A 20,698-nucleotide genomic window follows, 5' to 3' on the forward strand; every position below is an offset into this window, starting at 1 on the left:
TAGCCGCGTCCGTCGGTCCTGATTCCCTTCTAGTGCTGGAGGCAGGCACCGTGTTCCCCGTTCTCGGAGGCACCCCCGCCCCTGGCGCTGCCTAGCCACGCGGAGGGCGGTCCCTGAAGGCGTGTGCGAACCCACAGAGTCAACAGGCTTGCTTCGGTGTTGGGAAGTCAGGGGACCACACACACATGCCCAGGTAAGGGGTGGGTGCCCTTCTCTTACCTGCAACCCCTTCTTCGGTCTGGGAACCACGCTGCTGATGGAGCCGACCGGCTTTCCCCACCCTCCAGCCCCGAAGTTTCCCCGGAGCCCGAGGGGACGGGCGCGCGCGCCGGAGGCTGCCCGGAGTCTGGCGCTCGGCGTCGCCCGCCCCCCGCCCTCCCCTCCCGGCTGCAGCTGGCCAATGGCAGCCCTCGCCGGGCGCTCCCTCTCCCGCCGCCTCTCCCCCTCCGCGCCCCCTCCCCGCCGCCCCACTGGCTCAGCTCGCCGCCCCGGAGCGCAGGCTTCGCGGAGCGCACGGCTCCCGGAACGATAGCCCGCCCGCGCGGGCCCGGCTCTCCGCGGTCCCCGCCGCCGCCTGCCCGCCCCGGGCCTCGCCCCTCCGGCGCTCCCCGGAGCGGGGCTTCTGGCCCCGAGGACAACGCGGCGGCGCCCTCCGAACTTCATCCGAAAGGCAGAAGACCGCGCGCGGGCGAGCGATGGACCCCGTGAGTCAGGTAGGGCGGACCTGGGCAGGGCGGCGGGGTCTGGGGGCCCGGCGGTCTGGAGAGGCGCCGCAGCCCCTTCCTCATGCCATCTCTCTCTCTCTCTCTCTCTCTCTCTCTCTCTCTCTCTCTCTCTGTCTCTCGTGTCGCCCGTCCAAAGCTGGCCTCCGCGGGCACGTTCCGGGCGCTGAAGGAGCCCCTTGCCTTCCTGCGAGCCCTGGAACTGGTGAGTGCGGGCTGTGTGCGGGGAGGGGAGCCGGGCAGCGAGCCGTCAGGTGCGGAGAGGTCGGGAGGGGCGTCCTCGCTCGCGGCCGCCGCAGGCCCCGAGTTCTGCTCCGGGGCTAGAGACCAACCCTCTCCGAAGGTGCGTTCCAGGCTGGCGGGGACGGGCTGGAGGGACCGCGCGTGGCGGCGGGAGTGTGGACCGGATTTGCAAGCGCTCCGAGGTGTCATCTCATCTCCCGCGGGCACACTCGCAAGGGCTGCTGTCAGGAGCCTCCCCGGGAGATGGGAGGTGGGGAGCGCAGCAGATAGGGGAGCCGCCGCTGGGCTCTCGGCCTCACCTGCACTTCTGCGGAGGGCGGGAGTGTGTGTTTGGGGGGCAGGATGGCGGGAGGTAAAGAGGAGGGACCCTCTGAAGGCTAGGCGTCCACTTGGCCAAGCTCGAAAGTTGATCAGCATGGGGACAGCTCTTCGCCCGCCCGGATTGGGATGCAGGAAGCGCTGTGGTCTACTGGCCTTGGGGAGCTCCACGGAGCCGCTGGGAGGCTGTGAATGCTGTTGGTGGGAAGGGCAGGATTCTTTCCTTCCCTGTTACAATTTCTCTACCCTGGCCACTCCTGGAGGGCTCTAGAGATTTTTCCCAGAAGAACCTCTCCCCAGCTCCCAGTCTTCTTTGCTTAGCTCTCTTCCGTCACTGTGAACTCTGAAGTTTTGTTACTCTTCTGTTTTGTCCACCTTAAAGGAAAACAAAACACTGTGACAGTCCTATGGCAACCTATTGACAAGGAGTGAAGCACAGAAGTAGTCACACAGGGCCACAGAGCAATGCTGGTGTTGGCTTAGATGATGGTTATTCAGAGTGAAATCTGCAGGTCTCACATTCCCTCTTGCTAGGAGCTCTGAGGGGCAAGCAGACCTATCTGAACAGAAAGTTCAAAGCCTGTCATGTAGCATTAATCACAGGCCCTACCACTGACTAGCTCGGAAGTTATGTAAGAGCATGCTCTGTCCTCCCAGATCTTAGCTCTAAGGGCTAAGATCTGGCTTTGGCTACGCAACCATGGTGCGTGTTTACATAGATGATCCACAGGCTAATCACATTTGCCTTGTCTGTGGACCTGCATAAAAATGCACAAATATATCAATTTACCATACATCAAAGCAGCATTTGGAAGTCTTGAACCTTGTTCTGGGATGGCCATTCTAAAACAATTTTCCTTACATCTGGGTTAAACAAAGCAAACAGTGCTCCAGTCTATGATACTTCCAGTCGGCTTTCTCAGAATTCTGCCTACATTCATTCATTCGTTCATTCAGCCATTCAGTAAACATTCCCTGTGGAAGAGCAGAGGTTTTTGATTAAAGTAATAGCTCCATTGCCAAGCTGTTGTCTCTCAAAACATAATTCGAAGAATTGACATCATTTTCTGGTATCTCTTATTGTCTCATATTGTCACTTACCTGACATGCTAATTTGTATTCTTTTCAATCCTATGACAACACTATTTCATGTCACTACTCACCACACCACCTCTGCTGGCATATTTCAAAATATAAGAAACCTGGATGAATTTATTTAAAATGTAGACTTCCAGACATCAGCTCAAAATATTGGGAAGCTGGGTACCTGGGAATCTGGATTTTAAACAAGCTCCCTAAATAATTCCTGTGCACTTTAAATTTGGAGGACCACCACCGTAAGCTCTCCAGGTTCCCCCCCAAACTCAAAAGCACTTTTTACCATCAAGCTCTTGCTGTTTCTCCATCCTAACACCCCAAGCCTAGAAAAAGTGTTTGTCTTTTAACCTCAATTTAAATATTACCTCCATGAGGATTTCTCTCATATTTGTTTCTTTCCCCTTTCTGTATCCAAAATGAAATGTTTCATCCTATTGTTTGGGCTTCCACTATGTTTATTCGTGAGAATTTATCACACTGCATTATAGTTGTTTTTTTCTTGATGTGTGTGTGGCATGGGGGGGGAAGATCATGGGGGGGGGGGGGGAGAGGGAGAGAAAGAGAGGAGGGAAAGAAGAAGAGAGGGAGAGGGAGAGGAATAGCAGAACATTTATTACACCTAAAATATTTATAGTCATCTCTCTCTTCTAGGCCTCTAAGGTTCTAAGGTGGAAGAGCTTTTCCTTGCAAATCAGTGATTAGCTTTTCCTTTATGGAAGAGAAACTGACTAAGGGATTAACCCCCCTTCCCCCCCTCCAAAAAAAAACCCCAAAACTTAAAAAGTCACTTACATTAGTTGATCTACCTTTTAAAAGAGCTAAAAGAGAGAAATGAGAGCAGAGAAATGGAAGAAGGTTCATTACTGAGAAAGTTTAACAGAGTTGAGAGAGTGAAGGAAAATATGTGTATGCATTGCTGTGAAGAGCTGCTCTGAGGCATCTTTTCTGTAGGAGTGGTGACAGTGGTGACAGTGGTGTCCTCTTAGACAGCAGGAAGTTTGTTCTGTTCCTCTCTGTGGTCCCCACTACTGGCTTTCGCAGTGCTTGGTAAACAGTAAGTGATCAGCAAAAGGTATAAATTGATATGACAGAGCATACCAATACTCCACTTTCTCCTTTTCTACGGAAAGCGGCTTTAAATTGGTACTCCTTAAAATCTTTGAACCATAATCCTTTTGTTTTTCAGTATTTATGCTGTAGAAATAAAAGTGTATGTAGAGATATATGTTCAAGGGTATTGACTGCAACATCATTTGTAGAGGAAAGAACTGCAAACAATTAGTAAGTCCATTAATAGGAAAATTGCTACAGTTTGATTCACATGTTGTGAAATATTATACTGCCATTAAAAAGAATGGGTTAAATTAGTGTGCACTGACCTCGAGGTCAGTATATGTAATTGTCTTTGATAAAATTGTCAAGTGCAAAAAAAAAAAAAATGGGTTTCATTCTTAATATTTGATCAACTGTTAAATGGAAGAAGGTGGCTTTCATTCTTTGAATGAACTTATTCAATCAGATTTTGAACCAGCATATAGATCATAATACCATTTTTGTAAAAACAGAAAAAGAGTTGAGCACCTGGATGGCTCAGTTAGTTAAGCATTGGACTCTTGATTTTGTCTCAGGTCATGATCTCAGGGTTGTGAGATTGAGCCCCATGTAGGGCTCTGCACTCAGTAGGGGAGTCTGCTTCTCTCTTTCTCTTCTCCCTCTGCCCCTCCCCACCCCTTATGCTTGCACAGGTGCATGTGCATTCTCTCTCTCAAGTAAATAATTTTAAAAAAAAAATCTTTAAAAAATAGAAAAGGGAAATACAGTTATGTGTGTACGTATGAGAGACAGAGAGATTTGTCTGAGCATAGAGAAAAACAAATGTATACCACCAAACTGTTAAAATTGATTTTTTTTCCAAAGGATGTAATTTGTGTTGCAGTGGGGAGAGGAGACGGTAAAGGAAAGCTGTGGTATGCAGGAAGAATCATAGGCATATCATTTGTCCACAGTTGTGCACTTGAGTTATTTTTTAAAATAACTCATATTTTGAGTGATGCCTTGTAGACTGACACTATGCAGTGGCATTACTTCTAAAGACAACCTCTGCTTTTGGATTTATAGCCTGAGGGGGAAAATGCACTGTATTTATGTGTTTTTTGCTTAGGAAAGGCTCATGGATACAGTAGATTGAAAGTTCAATGTACAATAATAGTCAGGCCTTCAGTGAAAACTTTAGTTAATTTCAAAGACCTTCAAGCAAAACTCCCAATTCTTGATTTCTACTTAAGCGAGGTTAGGGACTTCTCACTGTCTTTTGAGTCAAACCCCAAATTTAGGATATAGCACTGATTCCAGTGGTCTGTTTCATTTATTCCCTGATGATAGAACAGATCCAGCTAATCTCTTAAAACATCATTTGGAAATGGTAAAAAAGATTAAATTTACCCTATTTCTTAGACTTATTCTGAAACACTAAGTTGGTAGTGTCCACTGAGAACTTATTTTGCTACTTTAATTCTTTGCCAGTCGGAGGACTTTGGTCGTCATTGTCATCTTCTTCTTCTTCTTTTTTCCTTTTTAAAAAATATTGTCAGTACATTCTTTCTTCTTATTTACAAGGCTGTGGATTTCCACCTGTGGATTTATGTGTAATGGAATGTGGGGACCCAAACATATCTATCATCCAGGACCAGAACTGCTACAGATGTAAGGGCATCAACAGGACTTCAGTTCTGCAAATGACATTTGGCATAGTCCTCTAATAACACGATGCTGCAGTCCAGATTCCATCCCTCTAGAAATAACTGCTAGGTCACATTGCCTAATTCCTCTAATTCTTATTCTTTGACATCATCTCAAATTTATTGTATCATTTATGCAACAACCCTGGACTTCACAGTTCCATTCTGCCTTCCCAAAGGAGACCAGCTAATCCAGAGTTGCAGTGTATCTGATATACGAGCTGTAGGGCTACTACTTTATTTACATGAAAGCACCTGCTTTGCATAATCTTCATCCCTGAATCTAAATTCTAAACTATGTTTTCCAAACATCATTCTGCTTACTTGATATTAATAGCATTTACAATCACGTATAACAAAATAAAGCAATAATATAATATAATGTAATATTATATAATATATCACCATTTTAAACCCCTAATGAGAAAAGTAAGAAGAGCTACTTTTGTCATGCAAGTTTCATATGAGGGACTGTATTTTAGTGCCTTCAATACATCATCATGTCAAATCTATATGACTAACATTTCCATTTCACAATGAAGCTCAGGGATGTTAACTAACTCATCAAGAACAAAATTGTAGGAAATGGCAAAGCCAAGATTTGAGCTCTCTCCCTCTTCTCTTAAATGGTATGCTTTGTTGCTTCCTTCAATGTGGCAGGCACCTGCTGTACCTTATTCTTAGTCCTCAAAGAAACGTTAAAAGGCAGATACTATCCTATTTTGCAGTATTTATCTCACCCACTAAAATATATTTTTGAAATCTTTTCTGAAAATGCCAAGGAGTGTTTGCATTTAGAGATGAACATAACACACATCAGTTGTCTTTTATATTGTTTTATTTTATGTTGGTTATTAATTAACAAAATAAAGTTGGTTCTAATTAAAAATTAGTATCTTTTCAATTAAGATACATAGGAAAAGACTATGATTTAATCTTATTTTATGGTCGTTTTTCCTATTTTCTTAAAAAAAAATCTGTGTGCATGAGTCAGACAACTCTTTTTTTTCCCCCTAAGTATAAACAAGACAGGGAATTCTAACATACAAGTTATTTAAATTATGAGCAGCAATCTGTCATTGAGGGTCTGATGTAATTTCAGAGCTCCATTAATGTGGATTTAATTATAACTTTCCAGCCTCTCAATTAGTGACAAAAATCATATGCAACTGGAATATGAATCAATAAATACACTTTTCATAAAAGAGCAACTCCCCAGTATAGTATTGGACTCATCACTTAATGCATTTCCAAGTTTATTAAGACAGTTGGTGTTTGGCCCCACAAATATAGAAACAAAGCAAAATGTATTACTTATGGATTTGAATCCTGATTTTATTCTTTACTAGCATGGTAAACTTGGACAAGTTATTTAACTTCGCTTGCTTCATTTTTCTCATCTATAAATTGGATTGATAATAGTTCTTCCTTCAAAGGGTTGTCATAATGATTAAATGACTTAATGAAAGTAAAGCCCTTGGCACAGTGCCTGGGCTATAAACAGTGCTCAACAAATTCAGAAGATGCTGCTGCTGCTGATGACGATAATGATGATAAGGATTTGGGTGATTCTGGGGATGATGAAAAAGGAGAAAGTAAAAAATCCATCAAAAAGTAATTTAGAACATTATGGCAACCTCTTGCAATTTAGGGTCTTGTCAAAATTCTGAAGTAGAAAATCTGTGCTCTCTTCGCATGTACCTCTTGGAGCCCCTCTATCTATATACCATCCTTGCATGGTTGTTTTGTTTTATTCCATAGCATAAGTGACTCTCCAGACACTTGCCTTTGCAGTATCTGCCCGTCAGAGAACATTACAGAGAGGACAATGTTGAAACTAAAGGAACGGGTCTCATGAAAGAGTTACAGGCACTTGGTTCTCAGGTGTCTTTTTGTCAAGATGCAGGGAGAGGCTTTTCCTAATCTTTCTCAAGTTATAATCTATAGACATTGTTTATGTTTAGAAGAGCTACATGTATCCAGCTGAATTCTCCAGGTTGTAGATGAAGGTCCTTGCAGGCTCAACCTCAGGCACTTACTGACCACACCCTAATATCCAACTCTACCTGGCACTTGGGAGTCTTTCAGGTAGGAACAGGGTAGCAATCCTGCCCTGATGCTCGAGTAGAGACATTATTCTTAGTTCTGTGTTCCTGAGAGGATTTATGCCTCTTCCTGATCCAGGTAAGAAAAAGAAAAAAGGGTCATGTGTTAATGGAAAAAAGTAATAGTCTCCAAAGGAATGTGTGTAGAGAACCATGATTTTCCTTTGAGGCTTCATTTTCTGCAGACATATATTTGACTTTGACTGTATTTGTAATTATTCTTGTTCATTCTGCTAGCTTAGCCATTCTTTGAGAACCTGTTTTCTCAGGTGAATATTGGGGACAATATCTCTCGGTTCTCATAGTGTTGTAAATTTTAATTGAGATCAAGCATTTAAGACACTTTGTAAGCTATTAAATGTCCTCCAAAAGTAAAGATAATTGTGATCCTGATGATAGTTATGGTAAAGAATTGCTTTTTTTCCAGGCTATGTGACTCTGGACAGCATAAGATAACTGCTGTAGCATGAAGGTTGAGGCGTGAAGTGTGAATGCCTTATCTCTGCTCCCGGAGTGGCTGAGTACTTCCCAACCACCAACCACCCTCTAAGCCTCTGCTCTAGTCCCTTTGATGTCTTTGGAACCTACAAGAAAAAAATGGAGCTGCCAGTTGAAACTGACGCCTCATCAAAACTTGGGGGGAGTGGTGTCCATTCTTACCCCTTTTAGCTCTCGCACTGAAATCTGGTTTCTTGTTCTTGTATACATTTCACATTTCTTAGATATTTTGGAGGACTGGTGATGGTTTCTTGCTGATCTGATGGACCTTGCACGTGTCCCTTCCTCTGCATATAATGCCACCTTTGTCTTCTCGTGCAGTTCCATTTAACTGGCAAATTCCTTTTGTCCCTTCAGGTGTCAGCTGAGATGTCACATCTTTTGGGAGGACCTCTCTAAGTAGGCAGGTCCCACCAGAATTCAGCCTCCTATTGGCTCTCTGAATACATTCTTTAATAACTTGTTTGCATTTTGGCTTCCCAGCCATACTAAAGGCTCCATGAAGACAAGGATATTGTTTGTCTTGTTCATCAGTACATTCTAAATATCTAACACAGTGCTTGACACATGGTAAGAACAACTCCAGGGACAAAATCCCCCAAAACATCTGGCAGTAGGTCCTCAGTAAGTATTAGTTGAAGAAAGAGGGAGGAAGAAGAGAGGGAGGAGAGAGAAAAAAGACTGAATAAATGAATCTTCGAGAACACATTGGATGTGGTGTAGATTCCCCTTCGTGATCTTAGGTGTGAAGAGGAACTGTAAGGACTCCTATAGACATAATTGTTTAGTGTTATTCTTGGTTGTGGAGGAGAGTAACTCACATAAACTGACTCAGCTATTAAAGGAAGAGGGCAGTTGTAGGCATCCCAACCGCACAGTAAAGGAGGTGAATTCTTTTTTTTTTTTTTTTTGAAGATTTTATTTATTTATTTGACAGATACAGATCACAAGTAGGTAGAAAGAGAGAGGAGGAGGAAGCAGGATCCCTGCCCAGCAGAGAGCCTGATGCAGGGCTCCATCCCAAGACCCTGGGATCACGACCTGAGCCGAAGGCAGAGGCTTTAACCCACTGAGCCACCCAGGCACCCAAGGAGGTGAATTCTTACAGCAACAAAAGTTTGAGGACTGAAGCAGGCTCAGATCTCAGGTCTGGTTTCAAGGCACTGAGTGGATCTGCCTTACCAAGAGTGTTGTCATTACTGTGTTTTGACTACTGTCCTGTTTGCTCTCTTTGTGTGTTCCCTTTCTCTTTCTTATTTACCTTATTTGTTCCCTGATTCTAATCTAATATCTTAAGAGAAAGAATGTGATTGGCTTAGTAATAATTTTATCAGGGTGGACCCAGCTATCAGCCCCAGGCCATATCAGGCTATGGATTAGCTATCCATGGATCAAATGTCCACAACTAGTTGTGTCGTAGTCTGAATAAAAAGGATCATGAGATTCAAAACCTGTCTCCCAAGATTGTTCTTTCAGGGAAAGAGTGGAAGCGGTAATTCTTGCAGTCATGGGCACATTAGACACAGTGAGATGTTTACATGTGTGGTGCAAGAGTAGATGATTTTTTTCCACAAGTACATCTTTGATTGAGGTAGTACTACCAATTTTCTCAAGGAGAAGGTATTGCATCTTTGAGATCTGGGACCAGAATTCCTGGAATTCTCTGTGATACGATCATTTGGTGGATTCACGTTGATGATGTTATTCAAGGGATGTACCTTTGGCCCTTCAGCACAGAAGGCTCTATGAGCTTTGTTCATCACCATTGTTCATCACCACTTCCTGAAAGGAATGATGAGGGTTTGCCTGTGATTAGATAATCCACTTGTGAAGGAAAATGTATTCCCTCAAACCCCATGAACTTCATCTTTATTCATATATTGGTAGGTTAATTGAGCTCTGGCCTTTCATGTTAGAAAACTAATTACTAAATTAATTATTTCTTCTGTTTATTCATGTGGTAGAAAACAGAAACACCCTAATGTATACTGTTTTTTAGTTTAATATTCTTACCCCAATTAAATTTTTTGTCCTGAATATTTTACTCATGGAAGAGTCATTGGCTTGCCTGGTGTGATAGGTGCTGTTTGAGGGAGGGGAGAAGAGGAATTGGTTAACAAGCAAGAATCACCATGAAAAAAGGAGCTCGGGCTATGGCATGAGCCTAATGCTGGAAAACTGGCTCTTCTTTCCAGCCATTGGAAGTAGAGCTGACTACATAATCCTGTGGCTCCTCGGGGTCCACAGAAGAGTGTAAGAGTCATGTTTTTTGGTTGCCAGTAGGGTTAAGTAATTTAATATTTGCAAAACCCCCAGCAGAATGTCTGGTCCATACTAAGGCTTCCTAACTATATCTAAAGAAGAGATTGTTAAACATGATGGTATGTTATCAACAAATGCACTTAACATTTCTAGGACAGTATAAACATAAAGTTTGCTCAGTTTATACTTGCCGTATCAGTTTTCATTTCTATTATTATCTCTCTGTTGGAAGAACATTGTGAGATGATCATAAAATATATACAACTAATAGGAATACGAATACATAGAGATAAGCACTTTACTAAATGCTATAATGGATTATTTCATTTGATCTCACAATCACCTTTGAAGGACCAAGCAATAACTCCTTTTGACAGATAAAGAAACTGAGGTCTGGAGAGATCAAACTACTTGCCCAAAGTCATCCAGCTAGTAAGTGATAGAGCCAGAATAGATCAACCCAGTCCATTGGATGCCAGACTCTTCCATCTTAATCATTTTTCCATGTTACCTCTCATTAATCGTGATCACTAACTGCCCCCAGCTCTTAAAATTAAATGATTTCTCCAGTGAAAACAGTAGGAACAATATATATCATTTTTTCTTAAAGTCATGTCTTCTCAATGCCAGTTCAGGTCCCTTTTTGTTCAAGCTGCCAAAACACAAAAAATCTCAGTACCCCCTGTAAGGACAAGGAATGTCCAAATCCACCCAGGAATTTTTCTATTCCTCAAAAATACTCCTATTCCCTGAGAAAATTTTGCTGATCTTGTGTATCTTTTCTAACAAAATCTTTATTCACTGATCTGTTATATAAAGAAATTCAGGTTCAGGAATGTGTTGTGAAAACATGCTTATGAAGTTTCTATAGGATGCAGAAAGGATCTGGATATTTAGAAAGATGTGAACACTTAAATTCCTTTTTAGACACCTGAAAAATTACTCAAGTCAAATAGTTTCCATTGTGGATATAGATAGAAGGAGCAAACAAATTTTGTCTGCCCTTTGTGTGTATGTGTGTATGTGAGCTGCCATTCTTTTGATTTGCTGTTTTGAAGGATTTATGTGCCAAATGAAAAGATATACCCCCTATGGCTTTAACAAGAAGTGCTCACATATCCATCTGGTCTACCATGAGACTGCCTGGCTGTGCTCTCATGCCCTTAATTCACCTGATGGTTTTGCCTGCACCTGATAGACAGTTGGCATTCTCCTGGGCTCCTTCCTGGGAGCCAGAAGAATTGAGAAAGCAGAAAGTTTAGTTTGGAAGAAAGAGTGATACCAGGAAATTACTAGGCATGAGCTCATGATCTGAGTGAAGAATGGAGATCCCAGAGATATTTAAATTGAAAAATGAGGTAGCTGAATGAGTGGGGATTATGATGATGACTTAGAGTGTGTTGGCTTTAGAGCAACAAGCTTGGGTTCAATTGCAGAACTTGGGTGTGTTCATGGGCAAATCCATTTTACTGAACTTCCAATTTCTAGGGATTTTACCTATATCAAAAATATGTTTATATGATGAAAATGAATTAATGCCTGAAAAACTTTGGATGAATCCCTTCATCTCCTTGAGCTGTAAGATGGGGATAATATACTTAATGCAATGTTTTGGAATAAAATGAGCTAATAGGCATGAAAGTTCCTATCAGAGGACTCAGTGTTGTTGAGGGCTCAAAGGGCTGACTATCGCTGATACTAGAAAAGGAAAGCTCAGGTATCCAGGGAATCTTTCCTGTAAGTGCCATGCCTGGTGCGTTACCCTTAATGTTCATCTCTAGCTGCAGCTGTTTGAGGAAAGGGGGGAGGCTTATTTGCATGTTTCATAATCCTCTACTAGAATTTATGTAAGAACTTTTGTTGGCAGAATCACATTGCAAATTCTATTTATGAAATAGTTGAAAGCAAAAGCACAATTATTATATATGAATTTGGAATTTATCTTAAAAGACATGTACTTCAGTGGTTTATTAAGAGGAATATGTGTGAAATAGTTAGTGGTATTAAGTTCTAGCTGTTCTAAGGGAAACCACTAAATTTATCTGTTCACAGGAGGTAAATTTGAAATGTAAGTATTATACTTTCTCTTCTTTTGATGGTACTTTAAATTGCTGGCTGATTTGTTTGTATATTTTAATGTATGGCTTTATTTGCTACATTTCCTTCATTTGGTAACATAAAAGATACTTGGGTTTGATTGTCAGCTCTGTGACTGACTTGGACATACTTACCCTCTCTGGTCCTTTCATATTTATATGAGTAAAAATCACGATAACTAGCAGGCAGAACTACTATGTTCATTAAATGAGATAACATTTCAAAGAGTGATGACATATAGCAAGCATTCAATAAATACCTCTTTTCGTTCCTCCTTTCCTGAAAAATATGTTTTACCGTCAATGTATAGAAGTGATAAATTGGAAAATTCACTAGTGTAATTTTTTTTCTAGATGTTCATGGATATTTTGCCTCCCTCCCTCTCTTTCCTTCTCCCTCTCTTTCTCATACGTGCACACATGCATTCTTTATGCTAAAGGCCGTAAAGTAACCCAAATGAGTTTGAGTGGGATAGTAAAATTTGGCAGGTGTGGTTGGCAAGGAAAGAATGATTCGACTGGACTGTCAAGTGTGAGATCACTGTCCCAGACACGTTGGAGCCCCAAGCTGCCTGCAGGCTTTGGCAAGGTGACCATGAATTTGAGAAGCTGTTTTCCAAAAGGAATAGCACACTTCTTTGTTTTAAAAAAGGACAAAGCTCTGGTAGATAGTGGGAGTTCACTGTAATGGCTCTTAAAGAAATGATCTCTTGCTAGGTGTCAGGCTGTATATGTCAATGCTACCTAACTATATACATAATTTCATTAATACCTTAGTGTCACCTTGCCCAAAGTTACAGAAATTGTAGGTAAATGACCAAAGAAGGATTTCAAACCATGTCTATCTGACCTGCTGCCTCCTCTGTGCCCGCCATGATCCAAACATACTGAGTATATGTGTATTCTAGGTGGATTTTTTGACATGTTATTTGGAAGTCATTTTATTTATAAGTCATATATTTATTAATTTAAAATCACAAACACTAGTAAATAAAAACTACCAAAATTACCATTATCCTTCTCCTGAGAGATAACTAATAGTGATATTTTGAAAAATGTTTTTGTTCATGTAACTTTTTTCCTCCAAAAATGATATGTTAGTTTGATAGGGCTGACAGAGTACCACAAAGTGGGTGGCTTAAAACAGAAACTTATTGTCTTATAGTTCTGGAGGCTAGAAGTCCAAGACAAAAGTGTGGATAGGGTTGGTTCTTTCTAAGAGCCTTAATAGACAATCTGTTCCATATATCTCTCTCGTAGGTTCTGTGGTTTGCTAACGATCTTTGGTGTTCTGTAGCTTGTAGATGATACATTGCCTCCATTTCAGCCTCTGTCTTCACATGGTGTTCTCCTGTTGTCTATGTTCAAATTTGTCCCTTTTTTAAAAATTTTTTTAAAGATTTTATTTATTTATTTGACAGAGAGAGATCACAAGTAGGCAGAGAGGCATTTAAAAAAATTTTTTTTAAGATTTTATTTAAATTTTTCCCTTTTTAAAGACACCAGTCACATGGCATTATAGCCCATCCGACTGCAGTCTGACTTCATCTTAACTGTTACATCTGCAATGATCCTGTTCCCAAATAAGGTCACATTCTGAGATACCAGGAGAAAGGACTTTAACATATGAATCTTGGGTTGGGGTGTAGGGTATGGACACAATTCAACCCATAACAAACAGGTCTTGAAATAGACATGGTTTTTGTCACCTGTTTTGTTCCCCTTATCTATCACAAATGTATTTCCATACCACTAAATCAAATGTCTTTCTCCATAATTTTTATGGCTACATATTATCACACTGTATGCCTGTCCTTAGAAATTATTTAACTATATCTAATTTATGTACTTTTAACCTCCAAAAACCAGCCCTTCCTTCAAGATAACCGGTTAGTATACTTCTGTTACTACTAGCTTAAGATGTAGAATTTCTGGTTCAAAAGGTTATACTTTTTTAAGATATTTGAAACAATTGTTCTCCAATAAGGTGGCACAAGTGTGGGCATTGTCATTTAAATGTTTTCCAATTTTATAGATGAAAATGAAATCTTGATCGTGTACTTTAATTATGCATTGAAATTGAGCATTTTTAACAAGATTACTTATATTCTTATTTTCTTTTGGAAATATCTTAGTGAACAGAATGGATTTGTAAAATGATAGCTGTGATCACCAAACTCATGGTGCTGTTCATGTGGACCTTTCTATAAGGTGCTGCCTTAAACTTTCTAGGTCATTGTCCTACTTCACCTTTTGGAAATTATTTAGATTGCTATACTCTGACTTGAGAGGCAAATAGTAAGCCATCCTTTCTCCGAATTATTGTATAAGAATAGATTTATGTAATTTTTAGGATGCCCAAAATAATTACTATTATTATAGATCCCTTATAAATTTTATTCTATTTGCATTTTATTTATTTATTTACTATTATTTAGTATTAATGTCAAACTTATTTATTATAAATAACTTATTGTTTTCTTTAAATGATACTCATACGTGTTGGCCCGTATTCAGTAGCTTTCTAAAAAATGAAGCTCATGTATATGTATGTAGTGACTCATGTATACAAATTCATACCATACGTTCTTTAGGTTTTAGACCCTTGGAACGTTAATAATTCTTTTAAGGGAAAGGCAGAGTGGATAGAATGTTACTGCATCACGGCTCTTGATTGTGGAATGGCCTATCGATAAAGTAAAATAAATTCAGCAGGTGCCCGATGCCAAGGACGTTTATTTCCTCTTTCTTGGATCGCAGTCCAGACCACACTTGCTATCCACAGCATTAACATTATGGATGCACTCTGCCTGTGACTTACATATGGCTATTTTGGTCCACCTTGGCCTCCCCGTGAATTAAAATAACAGGGGTTAGCATTCATTGTCTACTTACTGAGCTCTAGACAGAGCACTAAGAGCTTTCTGTGTGTAATACCCTTTAATTCTAACAGCCTGTTAGAATGTATACACAATTATTTTCCCATGTTTAAGCAAAGAATCTGAACCTTAGAAAAATAAATAAGAGTTAAGGGTGTACAGTTGATAATAGAAGAGCTGAGATTTGAACCTAGGTCTTCTGTGCCTAAAAAGACACTGAGTGCTTAATCTAGCTGTAAGAGAGGAAGAAAAGTCCTGATTCTCTCCCAGGGACCAGCTCCCTGTGGGAAGAATCAGCCTAGCCAACAGGTCTGTCCTCTACAGCTGTAAGTGAACCCAGGCTACACCTGAAGGGCCAGCCCCACCATTTAACTTGTACCTGCCAGGGAAGAATCCATCAAGGTAGTGTGGTTCGACTGAACCTACTTATTTGTCTCTATTAGGTGGTAAATTTTGTGATGGGCAGGCAAGAGAAAAATTCCAAGTTCTCTTTGCAGTTCAAAGCCAAGTACTTTTTTTTAAGTTTTTTTTTTAATTTTTTTTTGAGACTACTTGATAAAACAATAAATGAAAGGATGGTTTCAGTTTGCTTTGAGCTGATCTCATTTGATCTTCTCTTTATTTATTTTATTTGTATAAATTAGGGCCACAGTTGCTTAGGCAAATGATGGAAATATAGTTAGAAAGAGGCGTAGGACTGGATGCTTCCTGCCTTTTCAGTTTGTCAGTAATCTCTCTGCCACCCTTTAAATGATAACCATCTGCTTGTAAAAATGCAAAGATCCTTGAGATTGCCAATCTTTTGTTTTATGGATTTGTTTTGTGAAACACTCAGTTTCTTCCCCCATATTGGTTTGCCTGCCTTTGAAGAACATAGGAAACATGCCCAAGGCCAGTTGGCTGGTAAATATTGGGGCCAGAATGCAAACCAGGTCTGCTGGGGACCAGGCAGATAATGTGTGAGGAAGCAGGAAGCGGGCAGCTGTAAGAAGCAGCACTAGTGACAAGAGGTGTTGCCACACTGGAACACGGATTTCTGTTGAGAGGAACAGCTGTGTCTTCACCAGCCAATTCTTGCTGAGTGGAACCACAGACCCATTGTGTCCAGATATTTCCATTTTTCTTGAGAAAACAAAAATAGGGATTTGGGTGTTAATCTTGGGAAGTCTTAATGGAGGAAGTGTCTTCCATTTTTCAAACATTAAAATAGCCATGTTTTCAGAATAAACAAAGATTTGTTGATTTGTGAATATGGCCCACAGTCTCCAGCTTGTTCCTACCACACCACAGTGTCCTGTCACCCTGGAGGCTTTGTCTCTGCCCCCTCAAGGACCTGGCCTAGTTCTCTTCTTGCATAAGAGTTTTTCAGGAGCCATTTGTGGGATGGACGGATGAATGAGAACTTTGGTGTTCAGAAATTAACCCTAACTTGGGGTTTTTGAAATTAATGGAATTTAGTGAGTCCACACGTTCCTTTTGCCTTTCCTCAGATAAGACAAAATATGTTACAGTAGATATAAAAAGCATGAAAATAGAGGGACTATTCTCAGGCCAAAATCTAATGGAATGGAGGCAGTGGCTCATATTGTTAGAGTAGGCAGTTAGTTACAATCTAACCTAATCCCAGTTAGGGTACCAGGAGGTCAGCAATGAGGAAGTCATGACCACCTATCGGGAAAGGCAGAGGCCTGTTCTGGTAACACTCCACAAAAAGCCAGATTAAACCAGATAGGCCCAAGAGTGCAGGTGCCATGACAGGAAACCCCTGACCAAATTAGGAAGAAAAAGCGGCAAACCCCGCCTTCCACCCCAAGTGATGAATATTCCGCCCTCTAGTGAACAACGGTCCATAAAAGATAGAAATCCAACCCCCAGTGTGCTTGCTCCCTCTTTCCTACCTCTCTCTCTCTCTTTCCCTCACTCTCCTATCTCTAGAGTATATTCTTGCTTTAATAAACTTTCCTGCTTGTGTCACTCATCCATTGTGTTGTGTGTCTGTCTTTGAATTCTTTCTCATGACAAGACCAAGAACCTTTGGCGACACCTTTGGGACAGGTTGGATAGAGGCACCAGGGGGGCCCCAAAACAACACTGACAATGTAGGGTGACTTAGTACTACAGCTCCAGGTACTGGATAAGATACTGAGAAGAATAGAATTTCCCAAACGGTATGATCTCAAAGAATTCTCTTGATAAAAAGTAGTTTAATTATTTGTAGTTTAAAGAATCAATGAATAAATTAATCCTAATGGGAGGGGGATTCTGAATATTTATGTAGATTAGGACTGTCCAAAAGAACATTCTGCAATAATGGAAAAGTTTATATCTTTGCTGTTCTAAACAGTGGTCGCTAACTACATGTGATTACTGAGTACTTGTCACTAATGAACTGTGTTTTTAATTTTATTTATGTTTAATTAATTTAAATTTAAATAGGTAGTAGTGGGACACCTGGCTAGCTCATTTGGTTGAGCATCTGACTCTCGGTTTTGGTTCAGGTCATGAACTCATGGGTTGTGGGATCGAGCCCCACGTGGGCTCTGTGCTCAGCGGGGAATCTGCTTGAGATTCTCGTTGCCTCTTCTTCCACATGCACGCTCTGTCTCTCTCATAAATAAATAAATAAATCTTTAAAACGAATTTAAATAGCCAGTAGTTACCATATAAGTAGCTAGCAGTTACCACATTGTATAGCAAAGTGCAGAGATTTAGCCTTTCTGATTTATAAGGGGAGTGTGCTGGACTTCAGTAAATAACTTAGACAGGGACTGACTGTTATGTAGCAGAATATAGTTATTGTGAAGTAGCTCTGTTCTTCAGAACTTTCATTTGAACATTTCTTGCTCAGTGTGCCTCATACACTGTGGGTGGCAAAGAGTTTTTCAAACCAACTTGCAGAAATTTGTTAGACTCTGGATTTTCCAAATTTTACCATTCTTTGGATTATACTTTTGTGCATTTTCTATATTTTCATATGTTTATGAATTTTATACATGTACACATTCATTTTATACATTGAAATTAAAAGATTAGGCAAACTAAAACTTTTTCTCTTTGCCCCGATATGAAGCAAGATGACATGTCAAAGTTTGCACTAATTTGTTAGCATAAGAATATCCCACAATAATAGGATTTTTTAAAAAGATTTATTTATTTGTTTATTTACTTGAGAGAGAGAATATGACCAGGAGGAGCAGAGTGGGAGGGAGAGAGAATCCTTAGCAGATGCCACACTGAGCATGGAACCTGATGCAGGACTTGATCTCATGACCCTAAGATCATGACCTAAGCCAAAACCAAGATGCTTAACTGACTAAGCCACTTGGGTGCCCAATGGTTAGGATTTTTTTTTTTTTAAGATTTTATTTATTTGTCAGAATACAAGCGGGGAACAGCAGGCAGAGGGAGAAACAGGCTCTCTGCTGAGCAAGGAACCCCATGTGAGACTGGATCCCAGGACCGTGGGATCAAGACTTGAGCCCTTTACCAGGATCTTTTTAAAACAGGTAATATCCCATACTGTGGATTTAGCACTGCTAATTTAAGGGTTTCTACTTAATTAACTCGCATCTTTCCCAGTGTATCTCTAATGCGAACAATATGGCAATAAACATCTTAGTACCTGCCTGTTTGTGCTATGGGTACACATTTCTCTAAAATTAGTGCCTAAAAGCAGAATTTCTGGCACGAGCGGTATACACATAAAAAAGATAATCCCAGGAAACACTGGCAAGGGAGTGGAGAAGTAAAAGAGAATGAAAAGTGAGTCAAGAGAAAGTACATTATTTAAAATGTTATCACTGTTTGCAACTGCAGGTTAATCCCACTGGGAGACTCTAGGGACCAGTATAGAATACCCACATTGGGTATAACTTTCTACTGTTGTATGCAAAAGAAGCTGGGAAATAGAGTTTTTAGCTGGGCATGTTGACCCATTCCCCCCCCCCAAAAAAAAAACTGTTACTAAGAAAGAGGGAGAGAGAGAGTGGATCTTTGGAAGAGAGTTACCAGTCTCCGATAAGGTACACAATAGATGTTCTTCAAATAGTTGCTGCATTTCCCCCTTTGCCTTGGCTGAGATAATAATAATAATAATAATAATTCCATCCTGATTTTTCAGTGTATCAGAGATCATTAAACAGAAATCATTTGGTTATAAGGAACAGCAACCCATTCAAACTGGTTTATAAAGAAAAGGTAGGGGGCTCTTAGGTGGTCAGTCAGTTGAGCATCAGGCTCCTGGTTTCAGATTGGGTCATGATCTCAGGGTTGTGGGATCCAACCCTGTGTTGGGCTCTGCACTCAGCCCAGAGACTGCTTGGGAATCTCTCTGCCTCTTCTTCTCCCTCTGCCCCCACCTCCCATGTGTGCATTCTCTTTCTTTCGAGTAAATCAATAAATTTAAAAAAAAAAAAAAAGAAAGAAGAGAAAAGAAAAAGGAGAGGAAGAAATGAAATTTGTAAAAAGGCAAAAAGTTAAGTCAGACTTTATGGGGGAGAAAGAGAGGGAAATGAGATCTGGGAGCTGGAAAATCAAGAAGTTTTCCAAATCATCTTGCTGGGCCCCTGTAATATCTGCTCTTTGCTTCTCTTTGTGTCTTGGCTCCATTTCTCTGATTTTTAATGTAAATATCTTGCTTTGCTTTTTTGTGTTGAAAGAAGACAGTATCTAACTCAAGGCTAATTCTAACCTTACAATTCACATGTCGAATGCTGCTGCCCTTGGCACAGATTCTCAAGAGAGGGAAATGACTGACTCAGCCTAGGCATGGTTCACCATGGGATCCTATTGCCAGATTTGGGGTGAGAGAAAAGATCATATAGTGTAGTCTTGCTAGCCAATTTTGAAGGGGAAGGAGGTTTTTCAAGAAGGGACAATGGGTGGGGAGAAAATTGTTGCTGTTTCTCCCTTACTGATGATACTAACTTTTTTCAAATACGACAAAATGCAAAGTTTATAAGAAAGCAAGAGTCCCAGGAATTTGGTAATCAAAGCTAAATCACAAACTACCAGGATACTGATGGTAGTAGTTTTGCAATAATAGAGAAACTAGCACAAACGAGGTATCTCTGTGGGTGGTGACAGTCATTTAGATGTTGGGGATACTAATCTTCAGACTTATCTCCTGTGCAGCAGGATGAGACACTTCTGTGTTTTGTACGTAGCATCATTGAATTCATTAATCATTAGAGGTGCTTGGTATTAAAATTAGCAGCAAATGATGAGTGTCCTTGATTGCAGAATTGGGATACATTTTTCACTTATGGTGCTCAAGAGTGATTTGGATATGTGTTGCTAACTGTTCCAAGCTTTTCTGCCAGTTTCAGAAGAATTCATCACAGCAGAGTGGGTAGGGTTCAGAAATGGGGGACAGAAGAAGGAGGGAATATGACTTACTTCCAAGTGATGACTTGCAAATTGTACGTTGGCAATTGGCATTTTTTTTTTAAAGATTTTATTTATTTATTTGACAGACAGCACAAGTAGGCAGAGAGGTAGGCAGAGAGAGAGGGGGAAGCAGGCTCCCCGCTGAGCAGAGAACCTGATGTGGGGCTTGATCCCAGGACCCTGGGATCATGACCTGAGCCGAAGGCAGAGGCTTTAACCCACTGAGCCACCCAGGCGCCCGGCAATTGGCATTTTATAAAATTTGTTACCCAGAGCACCCTTTCAAAATTTACTTGAATTCTGAGTTGTGATTTTGAATTCTAGAAGGTGCATTGCTTCTATCTATTGTTG

The 20,698-nt window shown here is 40.7% G+C and overlaps 1 protein-coding gene across 1 annotated transcript in view; it reads left to right on the forward strand.

Annotated features, from left to right (window-relative positions):
* Positions 1–613: 613 nt before the first annotated feature.
* SYNPR (synaptoporin) overlaps positions 614–20,698 on the forward strand; it is a 306,812-nt gene continuing 286,727 nt past the window's right edge. Inside the window, exons 1-2 of the mRNA XM_032867307.1 lie at positions 614–713; positions 862–927. Coding sequence (XP_032723198.1) covers positions 696–713; positions 862–927 — 84 coding nt within the window. The 5' untranslated portion in view covers positions 614–695. The remainder of the gene's footprint in view (positions 714–861; positions 928–20,698) is intronic.

The sequence above is a fragment of the Lontra canadensis genome, unplaced genomic scaffold (genome assembly GCF_010015895.1).
Source record: "Lontra canadensis isolate GAN:19392208 unplaced genomic scaffold, GSC_riverotter_1.0 scaffold34, whole genome shotgun sequence".
Lineage (NCBI taxonomy): Eukaryota > Metazoa > Chordata > Mammalia > Carnivora > Mustelidae > Lontra > Lontra canadensis.